Source organism: Carcharodon carcharias, chromosome 10 (genome assembly GCF_017639515.1).
Source record: "Carcharodon carcharias isolate sCarCar2 chromosome 10, sCarCar2.pri, whole genome shotgun sequence".
Classification (NCBI taxonomy): domain Eukaryota; kingdom Metazoa; phylum Chordata; class Chondrichthyes; order Lamniformes; family Lamnidae; genus Carcharodon; species Carcharodon carcharias.
Window position 1 is genome coordinate 164,460,435 of NC_054476.1, and position 25,309 is coordinate 164,485,743.

The window sequence follows — 25,309 nt, forward strand, 5'->3', positions numbered from 1 at the left end:
TCCTGTAAGAGTTGAGGATACAGAACTGCAGGTGCCCACCGAAGCACCTGATGTTCAGGCAACTCTGGAAAAGGAGGTTCTTGACAAAGAATCTGAAGTTGTTGAGCTGAGACGTCCAACATGCATCAGGAAACCACCCGAAAGACTGAACTTGTAAATTCCTTGCCCAGTGTAAATATTATTTTGCCCTGAAATATTTGTAATTGTAAATATATGTATATCCAAGTTAAAGTTGGAGCAATTAAGGTTTCATTTAGTGCCTAATGTACATTTAAGAATAATGCTTGTTAAAGAAGATCACATGATCTATAGTAACTAATAGGAGAGTAGTGTGATAAAAACAAAAAACTGTGGATGCTGGAAATCCAAAACAAAAACAGAATTACCTGGAAAAACTCAGCAGGTCTGGCAGCATTGGCAGAGAAGAAAAGAGTTGATGTTTCGAGTCCTCATGACCCTTCAACAGAACTGATCAGTTCTGTTGAAGGGTCATGAGGACTTGAAACGTCAACTCTTTTCTTCACCGATGCTGCCAGACCTGCTGAGTTTTTCCAGGAGAGTAGTGTGGGCTACCTCAGTAAGTTAATAGTATTGGAAGCTGAAAGCATACGTAGTAGCTGCTGAATACCTTGTAAATAAACTTAAAGTTTCCATCGAAGAAGTGTCTGTGGATCAACTTCATCAATAGTCCCAACTCGGCCACCACCCACAAGACTATGTGATTTAATTTATATGAACTGGGCTAAGATTCTGAACAAAGTTCAGTGTACCTTGAGGACTATTTATACCAAACACCTGAGCTCAATTTTAATTTAAGCTCACCCCTTGGTGGAAACTGATGGAGTTGAAGTCAATGGAAAGTAAAATCAAATAGAGTGCAAAATGGGTGGGTGATCTAACCTCATCAGTTTCCCCACTAAGTAGAAGAAGGTTCAAAATGACCTGTTTTGCATAGGTGTGAAATAGGTTTCAATTTTCCATCAAAGCAAACTTATGTAACTGGGAAAATTGCCCAATTCACAGTTTAGCAATGACGTAAGAGCTCCTATCAGGGGCACAGTGGTCAGGAGGATAAAATGGTTCCTCACTGAGTTAACAAACACGGAGCACCCGGATCTCACTTTCAATGGAAAAAAGTCTAATCTTGTCATTCTGTTTAATCACTGTACCACTAACAAAATTGCTTTTCTGAGAAATCGAGTATTCCAAGGCTGTGCATTTGTTACTGGACCTATAATTACAGAAAAAGATGGGTATTCACCTGCTTTTCATTATAAAAGGAATGTTAGGCCCTTGAACATTTAATGCTGGCTAATTCTAAAGCATGGTGTTAAAACTGAAGCAAATTGTTTCTGATTGCTTTGTGCAATCTATGCTACTGGTGCATAATTTGTGTGCTGGTGCTCAGCAAAGCCTTTACTTTTCACTCAGCGTTTAGCATGGAGAGGAGATAAGTTTTCATGCAGTAATGAAAACAGAAAATACTCAGGTCTGGTTGCGTCTCTGTGGAGAGAAACAAAGTTAACGTTTCAGGGTGATGACCGTTTGTCAGAAAGTGTATTTGACTAAAGGTCGTCAACCAGAAATGTTAACTCTGTTTCTCTCTCCACAGGTGCTGCCAGACCTGGGTGCTGCCAGACCTGAGTATTTCCAGAATTTTCTGTTTTTATTTCAGATTTCCGGCATCAGCATGTTTCCCCTTGCTGTGTGGATGAGGTATGTGTCCAGAACAGGGGGGGGGGGACACTCTCAGAATAAGAGGCGTAGGCCATTTCAGGCTGAGTTGAGGAGAAATTTCTTCACTCAGAAGGTGGTGAATCTTTGGAATTCTTTAGCCCAGAGAGCTGTGGAGGCCCACTCCATTGAGTATGTTCAAGACAGAATTAATAGATTTCTGGATATTAAAGGTATCAGGGGATATGGGGATAGTGTGGGAAAATGGCATTGCGCTGGAAGATCAGGAATGATCTAGTTGAATGGTGCAGCAGGCTTGAGGCACCAAATGGTCTACTCCTGCTCCTAGGCAATAACTTGATCTTTTTTAGGTTTTCCATGCTGTTCGGTGTGGGGGCGGAGGGTTGGGGGGGGGGGGGTGGCGGTGGTGGGGAGCTTTGGAAAGCATAGCCTATACTTTATGTACTCTTCGCAGTCATGGTTTTGAAAGATGGAACAGTGCAGAGCTAATTTACTTCTGCTGTGTGCCAAGGAAATGCTCAATTGTTGGGTGCAAAGCACGGGGGAAAGGGACAGAGACCCGCTGTCATGGGTCTTCAACATGTTTATCTTGTCCTGGAATTTCTGGTGACCTCTGAAAATATAGACTGAAATTATTTAAGGCTGCATTTGTTGCCAACGCTGTGCATGCACTGTTCTAGCGTTTTACTCTGGGCGAGGTTCAGGAGCATGGGGTGGGGTTATGGTCAGTAAACCATAAAATTGCCTTTCAGTTCCTGACCACACCCTTCCTTCCCTCCAGCTGCAACATTAACATCACAGCCCTTCCCAGGGCCTTCTCCACCCAACACAGCCCAGACATCTGGGGCAAGTTTTCCCCAGAAAGGGGAGGGGAAGTCTCATCTGAGCTTCCCCACTCCCTTTACCCACTGATCTGTTTTTCGTGAATTTGTAGCTCTCCATTCCTAATCCTTTTCTAAACCTGCTGAGAAGGCCATTTTGTGAAGGAAAGACCTCACAGCCTGAGGACCATTGCTAACCGCCATCATCGCCTTCCAGACCACGACCCCTTGACTGATGCCAAACTATTATTTCCCTGACCCCAGACCCAACCGACCAACCAACAGGCGTGATGTCATTTGATTCCTGTGCATGTGAGCACCAATGCACACGCACAGTTGGGTATCAGCAGTCATCCTGCGTGACCATCTTACGTTGGCAAGAGACACGGTGATTATTTAAACCTGTTCCTAACTTGAACTCTGGCAGAGTGAGACTAGGGAAAACTTGGACCTTTTTGTTAGCTGCTGGTGTTATGGCATCAATTGGTTTTGAATTAGCATCCAATTTCTTTCAGACAGATTTGCCTTTTACCCGTAAATTAAATATTATTGGGTAGATCAAGGGATTTAAGGATGGAATTTCAGAAAACGGGACATAGGTGACTGAAGGCATAACTGCCAGTTCTGGAATGAAGAGAAAGGTTAATGCACCAAGGGTCAGGGTTAGAGGGTTGGGTAAGTGCTTATGGAGATGGGGAGGAGTAACTGAGACGTTGGAGGTGATGTTGGGACTGTGCAACTGCACTGGCCCCTGAGCCTGTCAGGAATCCCAGAGTAGATACAGTGAAAGGACATCTATGCAATAGAAATAGCTGATCACTGATTATTTTGTCAACTATTTTTATATTGCCAAGTGTAAAAATGCCTTTTCGAGATCACGCTTGTGGATTTGACACCAGATCAACTAGGCAGCATTTAGCATCATTGTCTCATAAAATGTAGGGGCTTTAAACCTTTGTAGAGGACTCTCACAAGGCAAACATGGCTCCTGATTTAAAAACAAAAAAACTGCGGATGCTGGAAATCCAAAACAAAAACAGAATTACCTGGAAAAACTCAGCAGGTCTGGCAGCATCGGCGGAGAAGAAAAGAGTTGACGTTTCGAGTTCTCATGACTCTGTCGAAGGGTCACATGAGGACTCGAAACGTCAACTCTTTTCTTCTCCGCCGATGCTGCCAGACCTGCTGAGTTTTTCCAGGTAATTCTGTTTTTGCTCCTGATTTAAATGTTGCCATATTATATCTGTACCTGATTAATGATTTGGTAGATGATGATTATTCCTGGAAATCTTCCTACTAGCAAGGGGCAATGCTCATTGAATTGAATGAGATGGGCAGGAGACAGTTAAATATTTTGATACTTGGCCATGTATTTTCCAAATGCCTTTACTTATTATTTCCTCTAGGTGGCACTTCATACCACTTAAGGTTGAATTACCTGATCTCAAATTTTGTAAACAGAGTTGTTGAGGGGGGAGCCTTAACTGCAAAGTGGCCACTTCAACCATGTTAAAAAAACAGAAACAGCACCCACATTTCCACATGTCCCGTCGGTCAGCTGTCATTGCTTCTCGATTTGAGCGAATGCAGTTTTTCTTTTTTATTTTCTGAAGACTTGCACATGGTAAAGCTGCTACTTTGAATCGAAGTATTTTAGGCACAATTAAAAATTGTGTTATTAAATGCATAAGCAAATTTTAATATTTGTTTTAAAAAAATACAGGCAGTTTGCAGTTTATAAACACTCATTTTTGTTAACTTAATTATTTTAAACTTCTTTCAGGATTTGCTGCAAAAATTACCAAAGAGGCGCTCTAGTTAAAACCTGGTGTCAGGTTATTGTTCGAGTTGCTGTGTTTCCTCCCCCAAAAAATCCTGTTTTAAAATTTTAATGAAAAATCTTCTACCTGCTGATTATCCTGCTCTGTTTGCAGTCCGGTTGCAACAATTTTTTATTCCTCCTTTCTCCTTCAGCTAATGCCCCTTTCCTCCTCTCCTGAAGACCCTAACTTCTTGTTGAGGTTTGGTCACCCTTCAGACAATCCAACAGTGGAGGATGTAACAACAACTTGCATTTATATAGCACCTTTAATGGAGTACGTAGGGCACGTAACAAGAGCAATATCAATAAAAATGTTCACAATGAGCCACAGTAGGAGTTTTTTCCAATGAAACGTAAAATTGAGTTATGGATTTAATAACACAATTTTTAATTGTGCCTGAAGTACTTTGATCTGAAGCGACAGCTTTAACAATTACATGTTTTCAGAACCGTGACCAAAAGTATGGTCTAGGATGTAGGTTTTAGGAACTTAAAGGTAGAGGTAGAGAGGCGGAGAAATTTAGGAAGGTAATTCCAGAGCTTAGGGCCATGACAGATGAAAGCATGACCACCAAGTCAGGAGAATGATGAAATACTCCCCAATTTCCTGGATGAAATTAGCTCTAATAATACTCTAGAAGCTCAATACTGTCCAAGACAAAGCAGCCTTCTTGATCGGCACCTCAGTCACCACCTTAAACATTCATGCCCTTAATCACCAGCATACAGCCGCTATAGTGTGTACCATTTATAAGATGCACTGCAACAAATGTTAAGGCTCCTTTTGATAGCACATTCCAAGCCTGCAACCTCTATCACCTAGAAAAACAAGGGCAACTGATGGATGGGAACAGCATCACCTCCAAGTTGCTGGATCAAAACCCTTGAACGCTCTACCTAACAGAACTGTGGGTGTACCTCCTACTCCACAAGGACTGCAGCATTTCAAGAAAGTAGCTCACCACCACCTTCTCAAGGGCAGTTGGGAATGGACAATGAATGCTGGCCTTGCCAGCAACACTTGCATCCTAAGATGCAAAACAAAGGTGGAATGATTAAAATGCACCAGATGTAAGAATTGGAGGAGTGCATTGATCTCTGGAGGCTTGTAGGACTAGAAGAAGTTATAGAACTAGGAACAGGCAAGGCAATGGAGGGATTTAAAAATGAGTGATTTTAAAATTGAGGTGGTGGTGTTTTGGGGGCCAGTGTAATTTAGCTTGCACAAGGGTGATAGGTGAATGAGACTTAGTTAAATTGGAACAGGAGTAGGCCATTTTGCCCCTCATGCCTGTTCTGCCATTCAGTGAGATTATGGCTGATCTGCGAATTAACTTCTTTGCCCTATATCCCGTAATATCTTTGGGGAACTTAAAAAAAACAATATATATAATATATATATAATATAACAAAAATCTATCAAACTCGAGTTTAAATTTAACAAACATCTAGCATCAATTGCCATTTGTGGAAAAGAGTTCCAAACTTCTACCACCCTTTGCTTGTAGAAGTTTTCCTGATTTCACTCAGTGGTGAGGAATAGAAGGGAGCCAATATCTTTGGGGAACTCCAAAGATAAAAGAGCAAGGGTGGGAAGAGAAGTCATTGAAGGTGATTCTCTGTCTAATATTTGATAGTTAAGGATGGAACTAGGCAAGGACAGTTCCACACAGCTGGACAACTGAGCATTTGGAGGACATTGATGTGGTGAACTGTGCCAGAGTCTGCAAAAAGGAGAGTTGAGTCCAGCCCAATCCCATCCTTGGCCATTTCTGTAACACAGCTATTCCAGCAGTGGCCAGTTAGTAGTGATCAGGCACAAAGACCTGGGCCAATTTTTCTCCTCCTCAATTTGGAGGTCACTTGTAGTATCATTGCCATTAGCCAACATCTGTTTATTCAGCATAAGTTGAAGATGAAACTTGGTTCTTCCTGGTCTGTATGCTTAGTAGATCAGTTCCAGCAGCTGAGACATTTTAAAGATTTAACATCCATGTCAACACTTGGGCACTTGGCAACAATTGTCCACTTTACAGTGCTATTTACTGGGTGGGAATCTCATTGGAATTTGGAGATCAGTATCACTGTACTTGTTAAAGCAATGTGTGGTCCTGGAAATGGGTCTTTTGCGTTCTGACTCTTTTTCCCTCCACCCCCTTCAAATTCTTGTGTTTCTCATCTTCCCTCTGATTCTTACCGACTTCCGTGGGGAACATAATGTTGCCTCTATATTTCACCTACACGTCCGTTACAGACTTTAAAAATAAACTCTTCACATAATGCTTTGTAATACCATATTTTTGTAAATGTCATGTTTTAAATTTAAGCTAAGTGTAATGGGCATTCATAGCTTTAAATTCTGGAGACTTTTTAAAATCTGCTGGGCCAACAAAACTCAAATATCAGCTTTGCTTAATCGGTTGCAGTTATGTCTCTGAGTCAGAAGGTTGTAGGTTCAGACACTCCTTAGGGTTTGAACATTAAAAACCAGGAGGACTCTTCAGTGCAATAGTGATGGAACGTTGCCAACTATTGAATGAGATGTAAAATCAACGTCCCATTTGCCTAATAAGATGGATGCACAAGATCGCATCTACTTGAATAGCAGAAAATTCCCCTAGCATATTGGTTAAAGATCATCCCTTAATGTCAAGCACCACCTCACCAGAAAGTTATTACTGGTCATGTATCTTAATGTTTATGGGATCGTCTGTCATGATTTACTCACTGAATCATGCAAAGCAATTCATCCTCAAAAAGTGATGAGGCATTATGTAAAAAGAAATTTATTCTTTCTTTAAGTACATTCCAATATTATTTGTTTTCATAATGCTTAGAACATTCAATATTTGCTCTTGCTAATGGGTTTGTTTGGAAATTTTTTTTCCAGATTGGTATGGTAGCCTGGAAGATGCACCTAAAGTCACCAGAATGTCCAGATGGCCGTGACATCATTGTCATAAGTAATGACATCACTCACAAGATTGGGTCCTTTGGACCCCAGGAGGATCTCTTGTTCCTGAGAGCCTCAGAACTTGCCAGAACCAAAGGCATTCCACGCATTTATATAGCAGCAAACAGTGGGGCAAGGATCGGATTGGCAGAAGAAATTCGACATATGTTCCATGTAGCCTGGGAAGACCCTGCTGATCCATATAAGGTAAACATTGGCTCAGAATAAATAATTATGGGTAGTTGCTGATAATTACTGTTTTCGATTGGCTTACCTTAATCACGGTGTCCAAATAAATTAATTTCCTATAAGCCAACAGCTTCAACAATTGAACCTGCAGTGCAGACAGTGCTTTCTTTGCAGTTCAATGCAATGTGTGTTTAGTGCTGCTGTCTTTAAAAAAAAATCTCTGAATATCTGATTAAGATTCATTTTTTTAAAAAGGCCCTGTGAGGACCCAGCAAAGTTAGGGAGGGCTCCATTAAAGCTTCAGCAAGGATGAAAGTCAAAACTGTTCACATCAACCATGTCAAAACTGTTTGTCATGCCTTTGCGTTAGTGCAGGCCTTCGATCCAAGGGGCTGCTTAAGCAGAACCTGAGGAACGGGCCAAACATTTCTACTTCACTTAAACCTAAGTGCTACATTCCTAAGCCCTGAAAAGTCTTACCACTAAAACAGCAAATGAGTGACTTTTTGTGATTATGAATTGATAGGTTTAAAAATCTTCATGGGACAATGGCTCGGTAGCTGTTACGTTTCATGCAATATGGATTTTGGCTCCTGTTCTTCTTGCACCTGAGGTACCTGGGTTGAATATGGCCTAGACTGATGGGTTGAAAGTCTCCTTTCCGCCCACTGTAAAGGCCTCATGTGAAATTAGCTTGAATAGTCCCACACAAAAACAGAATTACCAGGAAAAACTCAAGCAGGTCTGGCAGCATCGGCGGAGAAGAAAAGAGTTGACGTTTCGCGTCCTCATGACCCTTCAACAGAATAGTCCCAACTCTGTTCAGCTATTGAACGGAGGTCTATGTCCAAAAATTGTCCATAATATTACATTAAGTGGTAATGTAGCGATGAGGCCCATAGACATTGCTGATATGAGAAACAGAAATATTTCTGATGTACCTGGCATTAAAGATTGTAACTGGGGCTAAATACTGTTATTTTGATGCTGCGTTAGATCCATACTTTAACGGAGCTGGGAGTAATTAATGAGACACGATGCAAAGGAGAATTCCAGTATTCCAATACAAGTTTTCCTGCTTTGAACATAAAAACTTGTTAAGGTTTAAAAAAAAAAGACTCTGCATCTGAGGATTCTGAAAATATATCCCTAACAACTACAAATTTCAGCCAAACCACCCCCTTCCCTTCCACCAAACCCCCATAATAATCCATAGCCACTGTATAAGTTGAGGGTTAATTGGGCAAAGTTTCCGTCCATCAAAGTTTGCACCTTTGCATCATCTGGTGCCACAATACATTTTCCCTGTTCTTTTCATTCAACCTGTTCCTATCCTCGGTGATATTTAAAAGAAAGCTCCCCCTCCTGACTTCAACTCTGATGCACACTGTTGACTTTAAATCTCTGCTTCCTGTATCTATCCTGCTGAGATGTCTCCAATTGTAAATCAGAAGTGGGAGTTTGGACTGGACTCTGAGGGAAAGTTGCCATTTAAATATATCATTGTGCTGCAAGAAAGAACACAGAGGATCCGCAGTTGATAGAAATGGCGCTGGGTTGATATGTTTAAGATGTCTCCTTTCTCTATTTTTTACCCTTATGAATACATACAGCAGATGTTGACTCAATGTCTCCCAAATTATGGCTGGTTACCTTTTACATTTATAAACTGCTATGATTTATTTCAAAAGTCTGTATGAAGCTCTCCTATTCCTGTTTGATATTTATAAGCTTAGTTTTCTGTGTTATCTGACTGGATGTTTTGATAAAGATTGCTAGAACTGCCCCCACCCCACCCCCAGCCCCCAAGCCATGGTACTATGGTACTACCGTTTGAGTAAATATTGACTCCAAAACCATTCCACTGTGTTCCACAACATATCTAACTTCTAACATGGGATCTTGCATTCAAATACTTCAGAAGTCCAATAGTAACATCAACACATGTTGAACATTAAGACGGAAAAAATTAGATGGTAGATCTGTTTAGTTTTAAAGGAGCAACTTTGCAACTCGAGGCTACTCTATGTAATGAATATGGGCTGTTTTGGGCTGCTTAGAGCACTCTATTGGCATGTTCAGATGCACTCATTGTCCTGTGCATTTACAGGGTTACAAGTACCTGTACCTCACACCTCAGGACTATAAGAAAGTCAGTGCACTGAACTCGGTGCACTGTGAACATGTTGAGGATGAAGGAGAGTCAAGGTAGGTAAGACAGCATACAGCATTGTAGTTGCTAAGGCTTCACTGGCACACACTGTTGGGTTTTTGAAATTTTTCTTATTTTGAATTGTTGAAAAGTGTTTAGTACAACTTAGAATTTGTCTCTCTAAGTATAGATCCTGTCTGGAGAGAGTATCTTGGGTCATGTAACTCTAGGCTGAAGTATAGTTGGTTGCAGATCTGTCTTAGTACTTGGAGTAACTTGAGATGCTAAATTATGAGTATGACATCAGTAGATGGTATCATGCCAAGAGTATTAACGAAATTCTGCTGCCTCCTAGAGCATATTAGTGCTATTGTGCTAAGTCTGATTAGTGCATGGTATATGGCACAGCAATAAATGTTCATTCTAGTTAGGTCTTGAGGGCAATCTGGCCAAAGCAGAAATACTAATTGTCCGGGTGGTCTCAGTTGTTGGTAAGAATCTTTGTCAATCATTTAAGATAATTGCAGCTTACAAAGTTGCATTTCACTGTAAGGACCAGCATGCAACAGAAGCAGAACCCATGATTTGTTGTGCTTGCACATTTACCCAGGAAGCCATACTTTATCGCAGCATCATTTTCACTGCACTTCAGAGTTTTTATGCAATACTTGAGCTGACATTGGTATAGAGATTTGCAGAATTTGTAACTGAATTTTGAGTCACTCAATACCCCACAGAATCACTTGACCAAGCAAATGTATTTCAGTAGACTTCATATTCAAAGTTTTTATTGTGATACAAGTATTGTGTGGACCATATTTCAGGTATGATGAACAGTCCTGGTTTCCAACTTGCGGAAAGGCACCGGGCTAGGTGCAAAACTAATTTACAAGGACAAAATCACAATTGAAAGATTCTAGGGGTGGAATTTTCCGGTCCTGCCAGCAGTGGGGAACTTGACGGGGGTGGAGTTTAATTTGGTGTGAGGCCAAAAATCAGTTTTCTGATGGCAGGCTGAACTTTAGAAATTGACTTTTGTGGGACTTTAAAGGCGCGCCAAGCTCCTTGAAGAACAATGTTGGAAAGCCCTTTTGCGTACATAAACAAGTCATGCATGCCATTAAAAGGCCACCTCGCCAGAATTAAAACTCCCCCCCACCCCCAAATTAAGCTCTCCAGCAAGAAATTGGAATGTTCATTTTTACCACTGCATGTAAGTGGCATGCCCCTGGTGAGGTAGACTTCTTCCATGATTAACAGTGAGTTGCTGCTGCATTGTCCGCTTTGGGGAGTGTGTGTAAGTGCCGGTCCAAGCTTGAGACCGGGTGATGGTGGCTGTGCAAGTTACTGTGGAGGATGACCAAGGAAGGGTTGGTGGGAAGGGTGGAGCAGTGGCCGAGCAAAGGTAAAGGGGATAGCGGAGGCTGTCCGGATGCCCTTTAAACATGGCGCCTGGACCTTCGACCCCATTAGGTAACGGCAGGGATGGTGTTTTCCTGCCTGCCTCAACTGTGAGAATTAGCGAGCTCCTCACAGATGCATATTTAATGAGCTGAACAGTGTAAGATCGCGCAAGGTCAGCCGTTTTCTCCCCCCCCTCCCCCGCCCTAACGGAAATCACTCCCGCTTCCAAGCCCACCACCAAACTTAGACTCCAGAGCAGAAAATTCTGGCCTAAATAACCAGAAAGAGTGTATTTCTGGGGCTCCTTCTTTCAGAAAAAAGAAGATTCAGTGGTAACCTAATTAGAGACCGTTTAAAATATAAAGGCATTTGAGAGTTTAGATGTAAGTAAGATGTTTCCAGTTTTGAGGTATCCAAAACGAGAGTGATAAATATAAGACGATCGCAAATGAATCTATTAAGGAGAAACTTTTTAACCAACGTCTGGATAGAATGTGCAGTGAGCTAGCACATGGAGACATTGAAGTTAATGGTCTAGGTAGTTTTAAGGGAAGCTTGAGTACTACATGAGGGTGAAAGAAATATTAGGATGAGATGAAGTGAAGTAAGGTAGGAGGAAACTCGTGAAAAGCATAAACCCCAGTATGGACCTGTTGGACCAAATGGTCTTGTTTCTAGGCTGTAACTGTAATATAAACCGTATACCTGGACTTGACATTATCTCAGTAATTATTCAAGTTTAATATCTGCAGCGATGTCTTCTCAACTATCCTAGATTCTAGGTTGATAAGCTCCAGCCTCCAAGCTGTTTCACTGTTTGACTTCCCTCTAGGAGGATTCCCTGTAGCCTCAGTCATGTGGTGCGTGCGATGGGAATCTCCACGGCGGGGGGGAAAGTTACACTTTCTGGCAGTGATAAAATTTGCAGCCTGGTGCATTCTTTGAAGGACACCACTGTTGGAGATTTCATTGGCAGATATTTTGATGGGAGGGAAATATTTTAGTAGGTGACTTGTGAACTAATTTTACATTTCAACACTGGACCATATGTGTTATCAATGGAGCAAAGGCTAAAGTAGAAAGATTTTTAATAAGGATTCCTGTCCTCTCTGTCTTACATGATGATCTGTAATAGGAATCAACTCAGCTATGGTGATGGCTGACATCCTCCATGAATAAGTAGTTTGCTGCAGCTCATGCCCTTACATAAGGACTGTTCACTGGAAATATGCTGATATCCATGGGAATGCTCCACAGCATCATCAGTAGAGGAGAGGTGAAAATTGAGAACGGCAGAAAATAAAGCGCATTATGATATTTACTGGGCTGCTTCATTTTTTGAGTTCGATGCTTATTAATGGGTCCCCTATAAGATGCCAGTCCACATTTAAATTAGGGTTGTTTCATTGGGATTGGTTTCCTTGTTGTTGACCTTTCTCTTGTTTCACAGGTACAAAATAACAGATATCATTGGTAAAGAAGAGGGTCTAGGAGTTGAGAATCTCCGAGGATCAGGAATGATTGCAGGAGAATCATCCTTGGCTTATGATGAAATTATCACCATGAATTTGGTATGTCCTAGAACTTTTTTTAAAAGAAGTCTTTTTAAAAAAAACATGATTTGTGTACTTTGCTGTAACTCAGTGTAGCATTCATGACTCAAATAGAATGTTGACGGTTCAAGACTCCCAGTTTGAGCACACAATCTAATCTGACACTCCAATGCAGTACAGAGGGAATCTTGCACTGTTGGAGGTGCTGAGTCTTCCGGAGTGGATGCTAAAGATCCCATGGTACTATTCAAAGAAAAGTGAGGCGTTGTTCCGGTATCAGTGTTACTAAAGAAACAGATTATGTGGTCATTATCTTATTGCTGTTCATGGGACCTTGCTGTACTCAAGTTGTGTTTTATGTATTACACTGGTGTTCACACTTCAAAAGTGCTTCATTGACGATAGTGTTTTGGGACTTCCTGAGATTGTGAGAGACGCTTTATTCCCGTTGATTGGCTTGGTTGAGGACCTCGCCAATTGACGCATTGTCAAATTGTTCCCATAAGCAAAATGAAAATTACATGTGATCCTTGATCCAACACTCCCACCAGTACTAGTGGAAAATATATTTTGGGAAATCACAGGGACACAGTGCATGATAATGGGTGGAATATCATGCAGTATACCACTGCTGTCGTGTGTGTGTGTGTCACCGCAATTCACAGAATTATCCCTACTATTCTTACATTAGAAACCCTATGCACTGAGTATTTATCTCTCTTGATTTTTTTTCTTAAATGTTGATTTACTTCAACAATTTGCGAACTGCTAACCCAATTTAATAAGGTAAGTCTTTGGCTGGAAGAGGAATTGTTATCTGATTATGTGTCTGATTGCAGGTTACGTGCCGTGCAATTGGTATTGGTGCATACCTCGTAAGGCTGGGACAGAGGACTATCCAAGTGGAAAACTCGCACATCATTTTGACCGGAGCTGGAGCCTTGAACAAGGTAAAAGCAAGCTTTTGCATTGGTAAAACCCTGTGGTTGGCAGTCTTTGCCAAGATAACACTTTCTCCAGCTGTCATCACTGTAGTACTCTGTAGCTATCAGTTAAAGTTCAATATTATATTGGCTTTACAAAAAAAAATTGTATTTTTATTTCGACATTCAGGATGTTTGAATTATTTATGAAGCGGAGGTATTTTTGAGTGACAGTCGTTTTTTGTGCCATTCTTAATGAAATTGTCCCCTAATAATCTCTAAGGAAGTTTGTGCAGCAATACAATAAAAGTATCATAATGGGATTGTGCACAGTGTAAACTGATCTAACGTTGCCAAAAGCAGAATTCATCAAATTACAGGAAAATGGAATAGGAGTTGTATTGCAGGACACATCCACATGTTTGAAAATGCTAGAACAGATCATAAGTGTTGGATTAGAATGAAATTTTTACATAATTCCACATATATAAATAAAGAAAATAAGCCTGTGTTTTTAAATCCAGTTGAACTGTTTATACTCAGTCCACCGCCCTTATTTGTACAATGTTTTCTTCCTGTTTTGGTGCTCCGTATTATAAATTATTCCCTGGTCGTGACGCTAAACAGCTTGCTGCCAGATCAATCTGGAAGGTAAAGGAGACAGGACCAGAAGAGTTAAAATCTCCTTGGCCTCACATTGTAAAGGTCAGGACAATTTGCTGTCCGTCCCATCCCCTGACCATCCCCTGGCCTGAATTAAAATGAGACAGATAGTAAGTGCTTCCATAACATTCCTTATTACTGCCAATATTGAGTGAAATGCTATTAAGAGCCAATGCTTTCTCGGTACGTTTTTTTACACACATCTGTATTGTGGAAGAAGACTTCATGCAGGGAATATCCATGTTGTGCTAAAGAAACTCTCATTTATAGGGGCGCTACATTTATTTTATCAGTATATTTGATTGCATCTCAGCACTAATGTTATAGGTCCATTAGAGTTGTAGTCAGGTGAAAAACAAAACTTAAACAAATTAGATTGTTGGAAATGATCTGGTTGATGTATTTTTGTGCGTGTTGGTCTAACAAGAAGGTTAAATAGAATACCCAGAGTAAATGGAGATTTCCGTTAACCCAGAACAGTGATGTTATTGTTACTGCGTACTAATTACTTTCAAAAGTGACCATTTCTAGCATGCTACAAGAAATTGCTTACAGAGGCGAAAAGGTCTGATTTTTGTACTTCGCCACATTTTCATTTTGCCTTCAAAATGAAAGGTGAATTTTTTTTATACTTGAGGGTGGCTTTCTTGGGATTCTCCTTTTGAAGGATGTTGGTGACCACTCCACATGTTGCCTCTTTGAGTTACATAGTAAGGGGTTGCAGGAACATGGTGTTTTCCTGTTACAAACCCTAAGGTGTTGAGGCCAATTAAAGAAAACCTGTTAAATTGAGCACTTAATCATATAACTTACATTCCACATTTACTTGTAGTGGTAACAGATGTTAGAATTTGTCATTTGGCACTTCAGAAGCTGTCTAAAGAAATGATAGTAAATATTCATAATTTCACATTAAGCTGAATGTGCGGGTTAACTGCGAGTGTCTGTTTCACTCAAGTTTTTGGGCCAAAACCTGGTGCTGTGAGACCAGCACCCCCCCAGAATGAGAGGCCCCTGGTTCAATTTGAAATAGGCCTTCAGGTCGCTTCAGCATACTTTGCAGCAGCCCTTGGGTAAGTAATGGGCTTGGGTGGGGGTTTGGATAGGGCTACAGGGGAACTCCTATTCCTTTGGCTCCATAGGAATATCTACAAAACAAAAAATCTCACCTACCTTTCGTTGGTGGCTGCAGGGGACATGGAAGAATCCTTGGTCGGCAGACCTAACTCCTGCACTGATCAACACCGCCAAACTTTTGATGGGGTCCTTCAACAGGTGTTAGGCCCTTAAGTATGTAAATTAGGGGCCTGATCTGGCTTCAGCCCAGGACATTTAAATAAAAGATCTCCACAAGTTTAGCGGTAGGATTGGCATCAGCAATTAATTAATTGCCGTGTTTAATTTGTTTACCTTTCACTCTATTTTACAAGTGTCACAACGATAGTTTCTTTCCCAATGAAAAGATTGTTCTGGGGCTACCCAAGGCTAATGCCATTTTATTAGTACTTTGCTGAGCAAGATATGCACAGTCTGCCAGGCTTTCATTCCATATCTGTTGGAGGGTTCTATTGTTTTGTTCAACTCAGCTTTGTGGTCTGGCTGAGTACTGTTAATGCACACTCAGTAGGTGAGGTAATGAGCTGCCAGGCCAGCCTGATTGCCCCATGATTGTTTTACAGTCTTGAGTGTATCACAATGTGAAATTGTAATCACAGACTGCACTTCTTGTCTCATCCATACTCCCGTCTTTGAGGGTACTGAGCAAAGGAACTAACAATGCTTTCTTCACAAAGAGAGAGTAAGAACTCAGCAAGGCCCTTATCTGTTCCTGTTCGCTCTTAGCAACTAATTCCAGGCGGTGCCTGAGAATAAAATAGTAGCCTGTCTCCTAAGCCACAGATGGGCAGAGACATGGCAAAATCTAATAAAGTGGAAATGGAGCAATAATTTTTCCTTCCAATGTCACAGAACCCTAAACTTTCTGACAAATATCCAATTCATTAGGTTTACAGTTGGCATAGTGGAAAGACGATACTGCAGATATAACCCTTTCAGGTGGCCTGTAGATATTCAGAAGCTGCCATTCAACATTGTGAAGTTGCTTTTATGTAATCTTTATTTCAAACCAAATCTCCTTAATTGTATGGTTTAGCTACTCACTGAATAAACCCACTGGAGCAATTGGAGAGAGCTTATCCAGGTGAACGTTGTCCAGAATGCACGTACCCCAAATATAATCATAAATGTGCTTTGTTGACTGGAATATACAGGAAATGTTTATCACATTTGATTCGCTAAATGGAATATTAAAATAAATGACTTTGCTGTCTGGCCTGTAGATTGGGTGAGTTGTTAGTTATGAGGCTTATGATCGACTCAGAAACCAGGATTTGTATTGCCTATGTGATGTTTTATGCAGCGTTATAGTACTTGGGCAGCAAATCCGAATAAATGTAGTGAGTACAGGGATTTTTCAGTGCATAACATGTCATGCCTAATCACCTTCTATTAATAGAACACCAATATTACAGCAAAAAATTGGTGAAAAATGAGAGACAACTGCTCCATAACTTGCTTATTCAAAATTGGGCATTTCAGTGGATGAAAGCTTTTTTTACTTCCTGCAAACTGAGTTGGATTCTTGACATACTGGCAAAGCTAAAATTTTCTTTCAAATGCTGTAGATCAACTGGGCATACAAGATAACCCAACTTTTTTCTGGCCCCAAAAATCATGTTTTGCACATATGCAGCATTTAAGTCGACCCCTGTTTTCAGCCATGACCTGCTATACTCGCATAAGTAGTCAGCCTCAGTTTTTCACCCCACAAATGGATGTTTTGCTTACTGGTGCCTTATACCTGGGATCAAGACTGGATGCAATGAATCAAGCAGGTGATACGGGCTATGTTGCGAAGATGCACGGAAATTTAAGACATCCCAAACAGAGCAGATTCTGCATGGCAAACAACGAAGATGGCAGTCACCCACGGTGCGGCTCACTTTAGTACTTAACGTATAAGTTGACCCCCGTTCTTGGAGGGATTTTTCAATGCTTCGAAGGTCGATTTATATGCCGACGTCTGTGGTAACCTCTTATAAATTTTTGGTTCACAGTCTTCTCTGGAGTTTCTATGTAATTTACAGGTAGACAATTTATTTTTTGTACCCACTGACTGCAAGCTAACCTAACTGCCCTGAGGACAGGCTATTCATAGATTCAAACCTTGTTGTGGAGAACAGGTATGTAGACGCGATAAGAAAATTAACATTATAAATTCCTTTTTTTAATGAAAAATTGTGCAATACTGCACTTTAAAAACAGAAACAGCCAATGGCAAATTGTTTAGTTAGAATGTAAGCTACTTAAGAGATGATCCAGAGATTTTTTTTTCCTTGTATTGCAGCTATGACAAAGCAATTTGATGTAGTATTTTCACACAGCCATGACACAGTCTGCATTGTTGAGTTCAGTAGCCATTGATATCATCATGTAGCTATCAAAGGAATGGTGATATTGCTTATGATACACAACATCAAATGCTAGGAGCTGTCTGTTATAGGGTGACTGAGAAGGAAGGACAAAAAGGATACAGGAAAAATGGAAATAGTTCCTGAGTTTTCTGTTTAGAGGAATCCATGGGTGGGAGATTGGTGAGGGAGAGTAGGTGAGCTTATTGAAATTGCCATCATCTCATCAAGAGAGACTGACGACACAAAAATATTTTCTATTTTTAAAAAAAAAACTAAGCTTTCTCAACTGAGTTTAGAAAATCATAATGCACTCAGTGGGTAAAAGTTGCTGTAAATGTGATTGGGTGGGAAATAGAGCTTTTTCTGAGGCAAACAGTGCAATTCATGGAGCCTAGAGAGAAAAGCTCAGCTAAACTGTGTGTTGTTTTGCTTCTTTCCCCTTAATGTGGAATAAGGCCGGTCAAGGGTGCCACTTTCTGCTGGAATCTAGACAGGGTTTGCTCTCTGCTTGGCTGAGCCTGTGTCACTGCTCAGTTTGGTGGTGATTCACAGACAGCTAATGTGCAATAGAGGCAGCCTTCAGCTGGCCATTATCATTTGCAGCCCAGATTATTTTATCAAGGGGGGTGGTGGGTGATCAGTGCTGGAAGTTGCCTAATCACGTTATGTCTGCATTACCTTCTGTGTGTCAGTGGTCTGTAACTACAGAACCAAATTGCCGTAAGACACCTAGATTCATTTAGGTGCCCTGTGAACCCTTGCCTACGAGGTACAGGCGAGAGAGAGAGAGGAGAGAAAAAATTGGATTGTACTCACATTGAATCAGCTTTAATTTGCTGCTGGAATACTTGCATGCATAATGAACAGAGATGGCAAGGTGTCATGGACATCCTTCCGTCCCATCTTACAATAAACAGCTGTACGTGAAACATCAACATTTCGATCTCTCTGACCTGTCGGCTCGTGTGAAAATTGAAATAATGATAATGTACGCCTCAGACTGCATCAAAGTATCAGCACATCAAAGCCAGGAGGCATGAAATGCAAATGATAACATAAAGCAGATGGATTGAGCATGATCGCCGACACAGAATGAATTTCAATACAGCTCGAGATAAATACGTTATCCCAGCATTTTTTTTTGTTCTTGGTTCTGACTCCTGACGATATTTTTTTTTCACACTCCAGCAATCACTCGCTCCATCTCTTGCGTTTCAGGTCATGTCGGCGCAGCTCCGGTGGAAATAATAGGATATAAACTCGGAGGTTGTTATTTGCATAGAAATAGCATGGAGCCCCAGGCAGTGGAGAGAAGGACAAGGAGATCATTTGTCTAAAATTTTAATGAAAACTTTTGCTGAGGCAGAGGTTTTTTCTCCCCCCCACCCCCCCACCAACCAACCAACCAACACCCCCCCCCCCACTCCCTATCAGTAAATTAACGTGGCTCGACTGTCGAATTAGATGATACAGGGTAAATTGTGGTGAAGGAAAGGAACAACGTGTAAATTTCAATTCAGTTGCAATAATAAAAGCTGTAATGGGTTGGGGGAATGATGGCAGGGTGGGTGGAATGCAACCCTACACCTGTGTCTAACATGCTGCAACCTAAAATTTTGTTTCTGAAGGAAGAGACCAGGTTTGCACAAGCTCTTAAAAGCAGCAGTTGCCCTGATTACATTGGCTGTGCTTTTAATGCATTAATGATCCCAATTTTTGCAACCTTGTCCCACCTTAGGCATGTTTAACCCCATTAGTGCTGAATTAGCTTTGCTTTATTTTGTTTTAAAATGACATTGGCTTAAAGTGCAGAATTTGAAGGTTGAATCAGAGAAAAATTTGCAAGCAAGTCTTTTTTTCTGTTTGTTGTTAATCTACCTTGTGCTAGAAAATGGCTCCTTACAGTTCTGATTGTTTCCTGCACTGTAAGACCTAACTACTTTAAGACATAGCTTTCTAAGAGAATTTCAAATTAGGGTTGGTAGGTTTCAGGGAGTACATGAAAGGGCCTAGTTTTTGACTGGGACCAGAAATATTATGCATTGTGAGTGCACTAATATCTGTATCCAAAAAATGTCTGTACTTACTGGCTTACTAGCACATTATTTCTGTTTTGTGCTAACGGAAAATGTTTTCTGGAACAGGACCACCATTTCCTTTACAATGCTGATGCTGTGTTTCATGTGCTTAAGATAGATGCTTACCAAGCGCACATCACTTTTACTGGGGCTTTCTGAAAGTGTGCCTGTGTTTGCAGGGGATTCTAGGGTGTATGTTGACATTTTCCTGAGGTCCCCAAGAATGTGTCAATGCTCAGGTCCTCAGTGTTATGATCCCCATGGGGGCACTATAAACCAAATTTACCGTATTAACCCCAAAGAAGAAATTACCAACAAGAATTGCCTTTCTGCAACCTTTACTTGAACACGAATCGGAATCAACATAAGTTAAACATGTATTAACAGGCGAATAATACTTGAAATAAAAAGGTAAATTTTACTTTAAATAGTCGATACTTCAAACAGGACCACAAGCAGCAGCATCATTCCCTGAACAAATATGGCACCACATGGTTGCACAGTTCCAGAATATGCTGTTCTTTATTCATATAGGATCGTTCAGGAGTCCTATCCACCAACAGCTTCCACCTTTGAGTTTCACGGGTATGATTATAATCAGAAAGTCACATTTCTACGAACTCTCTCTCCTTGAGTTATGACAGTCCGGATGGTATAGTTTTCCAGAGTTTTCAACTGACTGACCAATAACACTCCGATTCAAGGTTTAGCCACTGCTGGGAAACCACCCAACTCTTTAATGTCTCTGAGCTATTCACACAGCTTTACAGGTTTTAGACTTTTTAGCCAGCTCTCACATTGCCTTCAAAAGCTCCTGTCTCCTTCCCCACCAAACAGAAAAACTGACCTCTCCCTGTGAGAGATTTGCTGCTTCTGATAAGAATTCTATCTCTGTCTGCTTTCTCTTTATGCCTGCGTCTGTATGCTGACCACCATCACCTCCAGCCCTCCTGGTTGTAGCTCTCCTTTGTGTCTGCCAGCCACAGGCTTCTTTCTTAACTTCTTGTTGGTACTGTTTCCAGGTCAAGGGTCGCCAGACCACAAGGACCTGAATTTCTTATTATCTAAGAAAATTACAGTTGATCCCTTTACAATTGATGCAAATTCTTATAAGCCCTTTTCAAACATTCATTAAAGCAATTGCAGATTCCACAAACCTTTTAAAGAAATTACAAATTTTCCTTACTGTTACTTCTAGGTCAAAGGTCATCACATTCATATTTTCAGGTGGTTTCTGGAAGTATGTCAACACTTGCAGGCGGTTCCCACATTTGAAATCCACTGCCATACAATTTGCTTTAACACGTAATTCAATATCAGCCAGTCACCTCACTTAGAGCAGTACTGCTTAAGGCTAGTGATTTACATGGTTTGACATCCTGCAACAAATCAAGTAGTTTCCACAATCTACTGTGACTGGTGTGATTGTATTATTTTTTAATTGTCTGTTTCTAGCACAATCTGATCAGCACAGCACAGTACTGCATTCCTATTAATGTGCCAATTTTAAAACGTTCCCTCTGAAACCCCTCTTGCATCAACCTTCACACCATGGGTGAATGAACTAGTTCACTGGAGCTGACAATAGATGACCTAAAAAGCAAATCGACACTGTGATTTCAAGTGGTCAAGTATGATAGGTGAACAAGCTTTATTGTCCCTCAAGGCTTGTGTCTCTTCTCCTTGGCCTCTCTCTATTCAGTATGAGGATTTGGTACGTGAAGTCTGATCACACAATGATAGTAACTCCAGAGCAGATGTAAGGCATTTCACCTGCCATACTACACAAGTAATAGCTCCCCCACTAGACCTATCTCAAGTAATATTGATTTTAAAATGATCAAATATCCCAAGAAACCTGCTCGTGGCGAATGACAAACAGGTACTGAGCCAAAAGAGACTTTGGAAAGGGTCTCCAAAAGCTTGGCTGTAGAGATGGGTCTTAAGGAGGAAAGGAAGTTTAAAAACATTGTGTGGACTGCGGGCGAAAAATTACAGCAAGTAAGGCAACTGAAGGCAGGGCTGAAAATGGTTGTGTAATGGTGGGAAATACACAAGAGGCTGGAGTCTATGTAATGGAGTGGTTGTGTAGTTGCAGGAGGTTACAAAGACAGGGAGGGACACCATGGAAAGATTTAAAAACGTGGATGAGAATTTTAAACTTGAGGCATTTGGAATCAGAAAGCCTTGTTTGCCCCCTTTGATGCATGTGGGAATTGTAGTGTTCTCCTTTTCTACCCTCACCATAATCAAGATAATTTTAGTTAGGGCTGGTATGGATGTTCTCTGCTTCTCATTTCCTGCAGAAAGCATAGGAACATAGGCCTAAGGAGCAGGAGTAGGTAGGCCTTTGAGCCTACTCCAGCATTCAATAAGATCATGGCTGGTCTGGTTGTGGTCTCAGCTTCACTTTCCTGTCTGCACCCCATAACCCTTGACTCCCTTGTCTTAAAAAAAACTTTCTAACTCAGCCTTGAATAAATTTAAAGACCCTGCCTTCACTACTTTCTGGGGAAGACAATCCACATTCTACTGACCCTCTGAGAGAAAAAAAATCCTCATCTCTGTCTTAAAAGGGAGACCTCTTATTTTTAAACTTATGTCCCCGAGTTCTAGTTTCACCCACATCCCCCTGGTATCCACCCTATCCAGTGTCCTCAAATCTTATATGTTTCAATAAGATCACCTCTCATTCTTCAAAACTCCAATGGGTATAGTCCTAACATGTTAAATCTTTCTTCATAAGATAAAGTTTTTATCCCAGGAATAAATCAAGTGAACCTTCTCTGAGCTGCTTCTAAGGTAATTATATATTTTTTAAATAAGGAGACCAAAACAGTGCACAGTACTCCAGATGTGGTCTCACCAAGGCCTTTTACAGTTGCAGTAATACTTCCCCACTTTTATATTCCATTCCCTTTGCAATAAGTGCCAACATTCCATTTGTCTTCCTAATCACTTGCCGTACCTGCATACTAACTTTGTGATTCCTATACCAGGACACCTAGATCCCTCTATACCGGTCGAGTTCTGCAATCTCACTCTGCTTAAATAGTATACTATTTTTCTATTCTTCCTGCCAAAATGGAGAAGTTCACATTTACCCACATTATACATCATCTGTCAAATTTTTGCCCACTCACTTAACCTGTCTGTATCCCTTTGCAGACTGTCTACCTCCCCTTGACAACTTACTTTCCTCCCTATCTTGGTGTCATTGGTGAACTTAGCTATCTTACACAGTCCCTTCATCCTAGTCCTTGATATAGATTGTAAATAGTTGAGGACCCAACACTGATCCCTGTGGTGCCCTACAAGTTACAGCTTGCCAATCTGAAAAAGATCCATTTATCCTCACTCTCTGCTTCCCGTAGCTAACCAATCCTTTATCCATGCCAATATGTCACTGCCTCCATCATGTGCTTTTATGTTGTGTAGTAACCTTTGATGTGGCACCTTATCAAATGCCTTTTGGAAATCCATGTACACCACATCTACCAGTTCCCCTTTATCTACTTAGAATGTTGCTTTGTCAAAAAAAAACTCTAATAGATTAGTTAACATGATTTCCCTTTCACAAACCCATGTTGGGTCTGCCTGATCACATCATGATTTTCTACATATCTTGCTATAATCTCCTTAATAATGGATTCTAGCACTTTCCCTATGACAGACATTAGGCTAACTGACCTATGGTTTCCTGCTTTCTGCCTCCCTCCTTTCTTGAATAAATGTAATGCATTAGCTATTTCCCAATCTGCTGGGACTCTTCCAGAAGAAAAGAAGTTCCCAGATCTGTTGATATCTTTATTTATATCACAACACACTTCATTAGCTGTAAAGTGCTTTGGGAGGGCCTGAGCTTGTGAAAGGTGCTATATAAATGCACATCTTATTTCCCTACTTTTCCCTGCAACTGCCTTGTGGTTTTCAGCTTGCTGTACTATGGAAAATCACCAGCCCTAGCAATTTTGAATATTCCATTATGGTTGAGTGTTGAGATGTGATCCATGCAGGAACCTCTGCTGCCTTTGACCCACTGGCTAGCACTCTCACTTCCTCTTGGTGCTCCAACTAGTGCTGCAGTGGAGACCAATCTGGGAGAAGTTGGCACATGCATATCACCTTGGGTTGTAATCACCATTGGCTATCTTGTGACCACTGATTTCTTTGTTTATGAATTTGTTTTTTCCTCCTGTCCCTTTGTGGTCTGCTGCACTCTTACCTTTGTGTGGATGTGCTGGAGATTCCTATTTGAATAATAACCTGCTTTAAAATAGCAACTTCAGCGTAGTTAAACATCCCAAAGCATTACCTTGGGATGTTGAGTAGAGTAAATTAATTGTGACTACTATCAGTTCAGATCCCTTCCAGTTGAGTTACAGAGAAGCACACTTAGTTTTATTTTTAATAAATCAAAGAGCAACTACTTCTGCAAACCGTGTATCCTTTCCATCCCCAGGACATTTGATACATTTTTTTCGCTAGCTCAACCACTCTATTGCCCTGAAACCCTTATTCATGCCATCATCACCTCTAGATTCTCTTTCTCCATTGTCTTCTGTTTACCCCTGCCCTCAATAAACTTACTTCCTATGCTGCTTGTTCCCCTTTCTCTGGTCTTCTGTGCATGCCCCTGTTGGTGGGAGAGCATTTAACTGCCTCATCTTCACTCTCTGGACCTCTCCACTTAATCCTTTTAACCATTCTACCTTTCTGTCTTCATCTTCAAAGCCTTTTGATGAAGCTTTTGGTCATCCTCTCTTCATTCCTACGAGGATTCAGCACCTGTTCCTTTCTTCTTCTTGTGATGCCCGTTCTCTGTTGAAGATGCTAAATAACTGTTAGTTGTTTTATTAAATTTTAATAACTGCCAATCAAAATGTCAGGTGTGAGCACTTTTGCTGTGGCAGATTTTGTGCAACATGATTTTGTTAGTGCAAGGGATAGAAAGTCAGCCAATTGTGACACACCCATTACAATGATCTTCTAACACTTCTTAAGCAGCTAACAAACCAGTTAACCATTATAAATGACAGAAATTCTGTTGATTCAGCTTTGCAGCACAAAGGTTTTCAATAATAGTACAGGGTCAGATATGAAAAGTTTGTTTCAGTAGAGGTTCTAATTTCATCATTTCTTTCTGTTTTTGGGATGTGATTGATGCCATCAAGATTGACTTTATTGTCTATCCCTAATCTCCCTGAGAGGTTGATTGTGGGCTGCCTCCTTTGTGATAATTATCTTCCCACAATGGTGATAGGTAATTCCAGGATATTGGCTTAGCAATGGTGAAAGGATTTAAATATATGTTCAAAACATGAAAACTTGTGGGGCATCAGTATTTGGTTTGTGAGCAAATGGTCATGGTGATCCTTAACATGCTTGGAGAATGCTTACGGACAAACGTGCGGAAGGAATTCTGTCCATTGCTCTACATTCAAAGAGATCTTCGGGCCTGCTGAGGAGATGGTTTCCAATAATAATAAAATGCAGAATCACAGGAAGAGGCAGTTGCCACAATTCTGTGAAATCATGTAACCCTGTAGAAGTGGCACAGGGCACTGCCTGTCAAAGCAACAT

At 40.8% G+C, this 25,309-nt stretch overlaps 1 protein-coding gene across 2 annotated transcripts in view; it reads left to right on the top strand.

Annotated features, from left to right (window-relative positions):
• Positions 1-25,309, top strand: part of acaca (acetyl-CoA carboxylase alpha) — a 303,263-nt gene that overhangs the window by 171,700 nt on the left and 106,254 nt on the right. For both annotated transcript variants that reach the window (XM_041197029.1, XM_041197030.1), the window contains 4 exons: positions 7,229-7,498; positions 9,591-9,688; positions 12,487-12,607; positions 13,429-13,539. In XM_041197029.1, the coding sequence (XP_041052963.1) occupies positions 7,229-7,498; positions 9,591-9,688; positions 12,487-12,607; positions 13,429-13,539 (600 nt within the window). The remainder of the gene's footprint in view (positions 1-7,228; positions 7,499-9,590; positions 9,689-12,486; positions 12,608-13,428; positions 13,540-25,309) is intronic.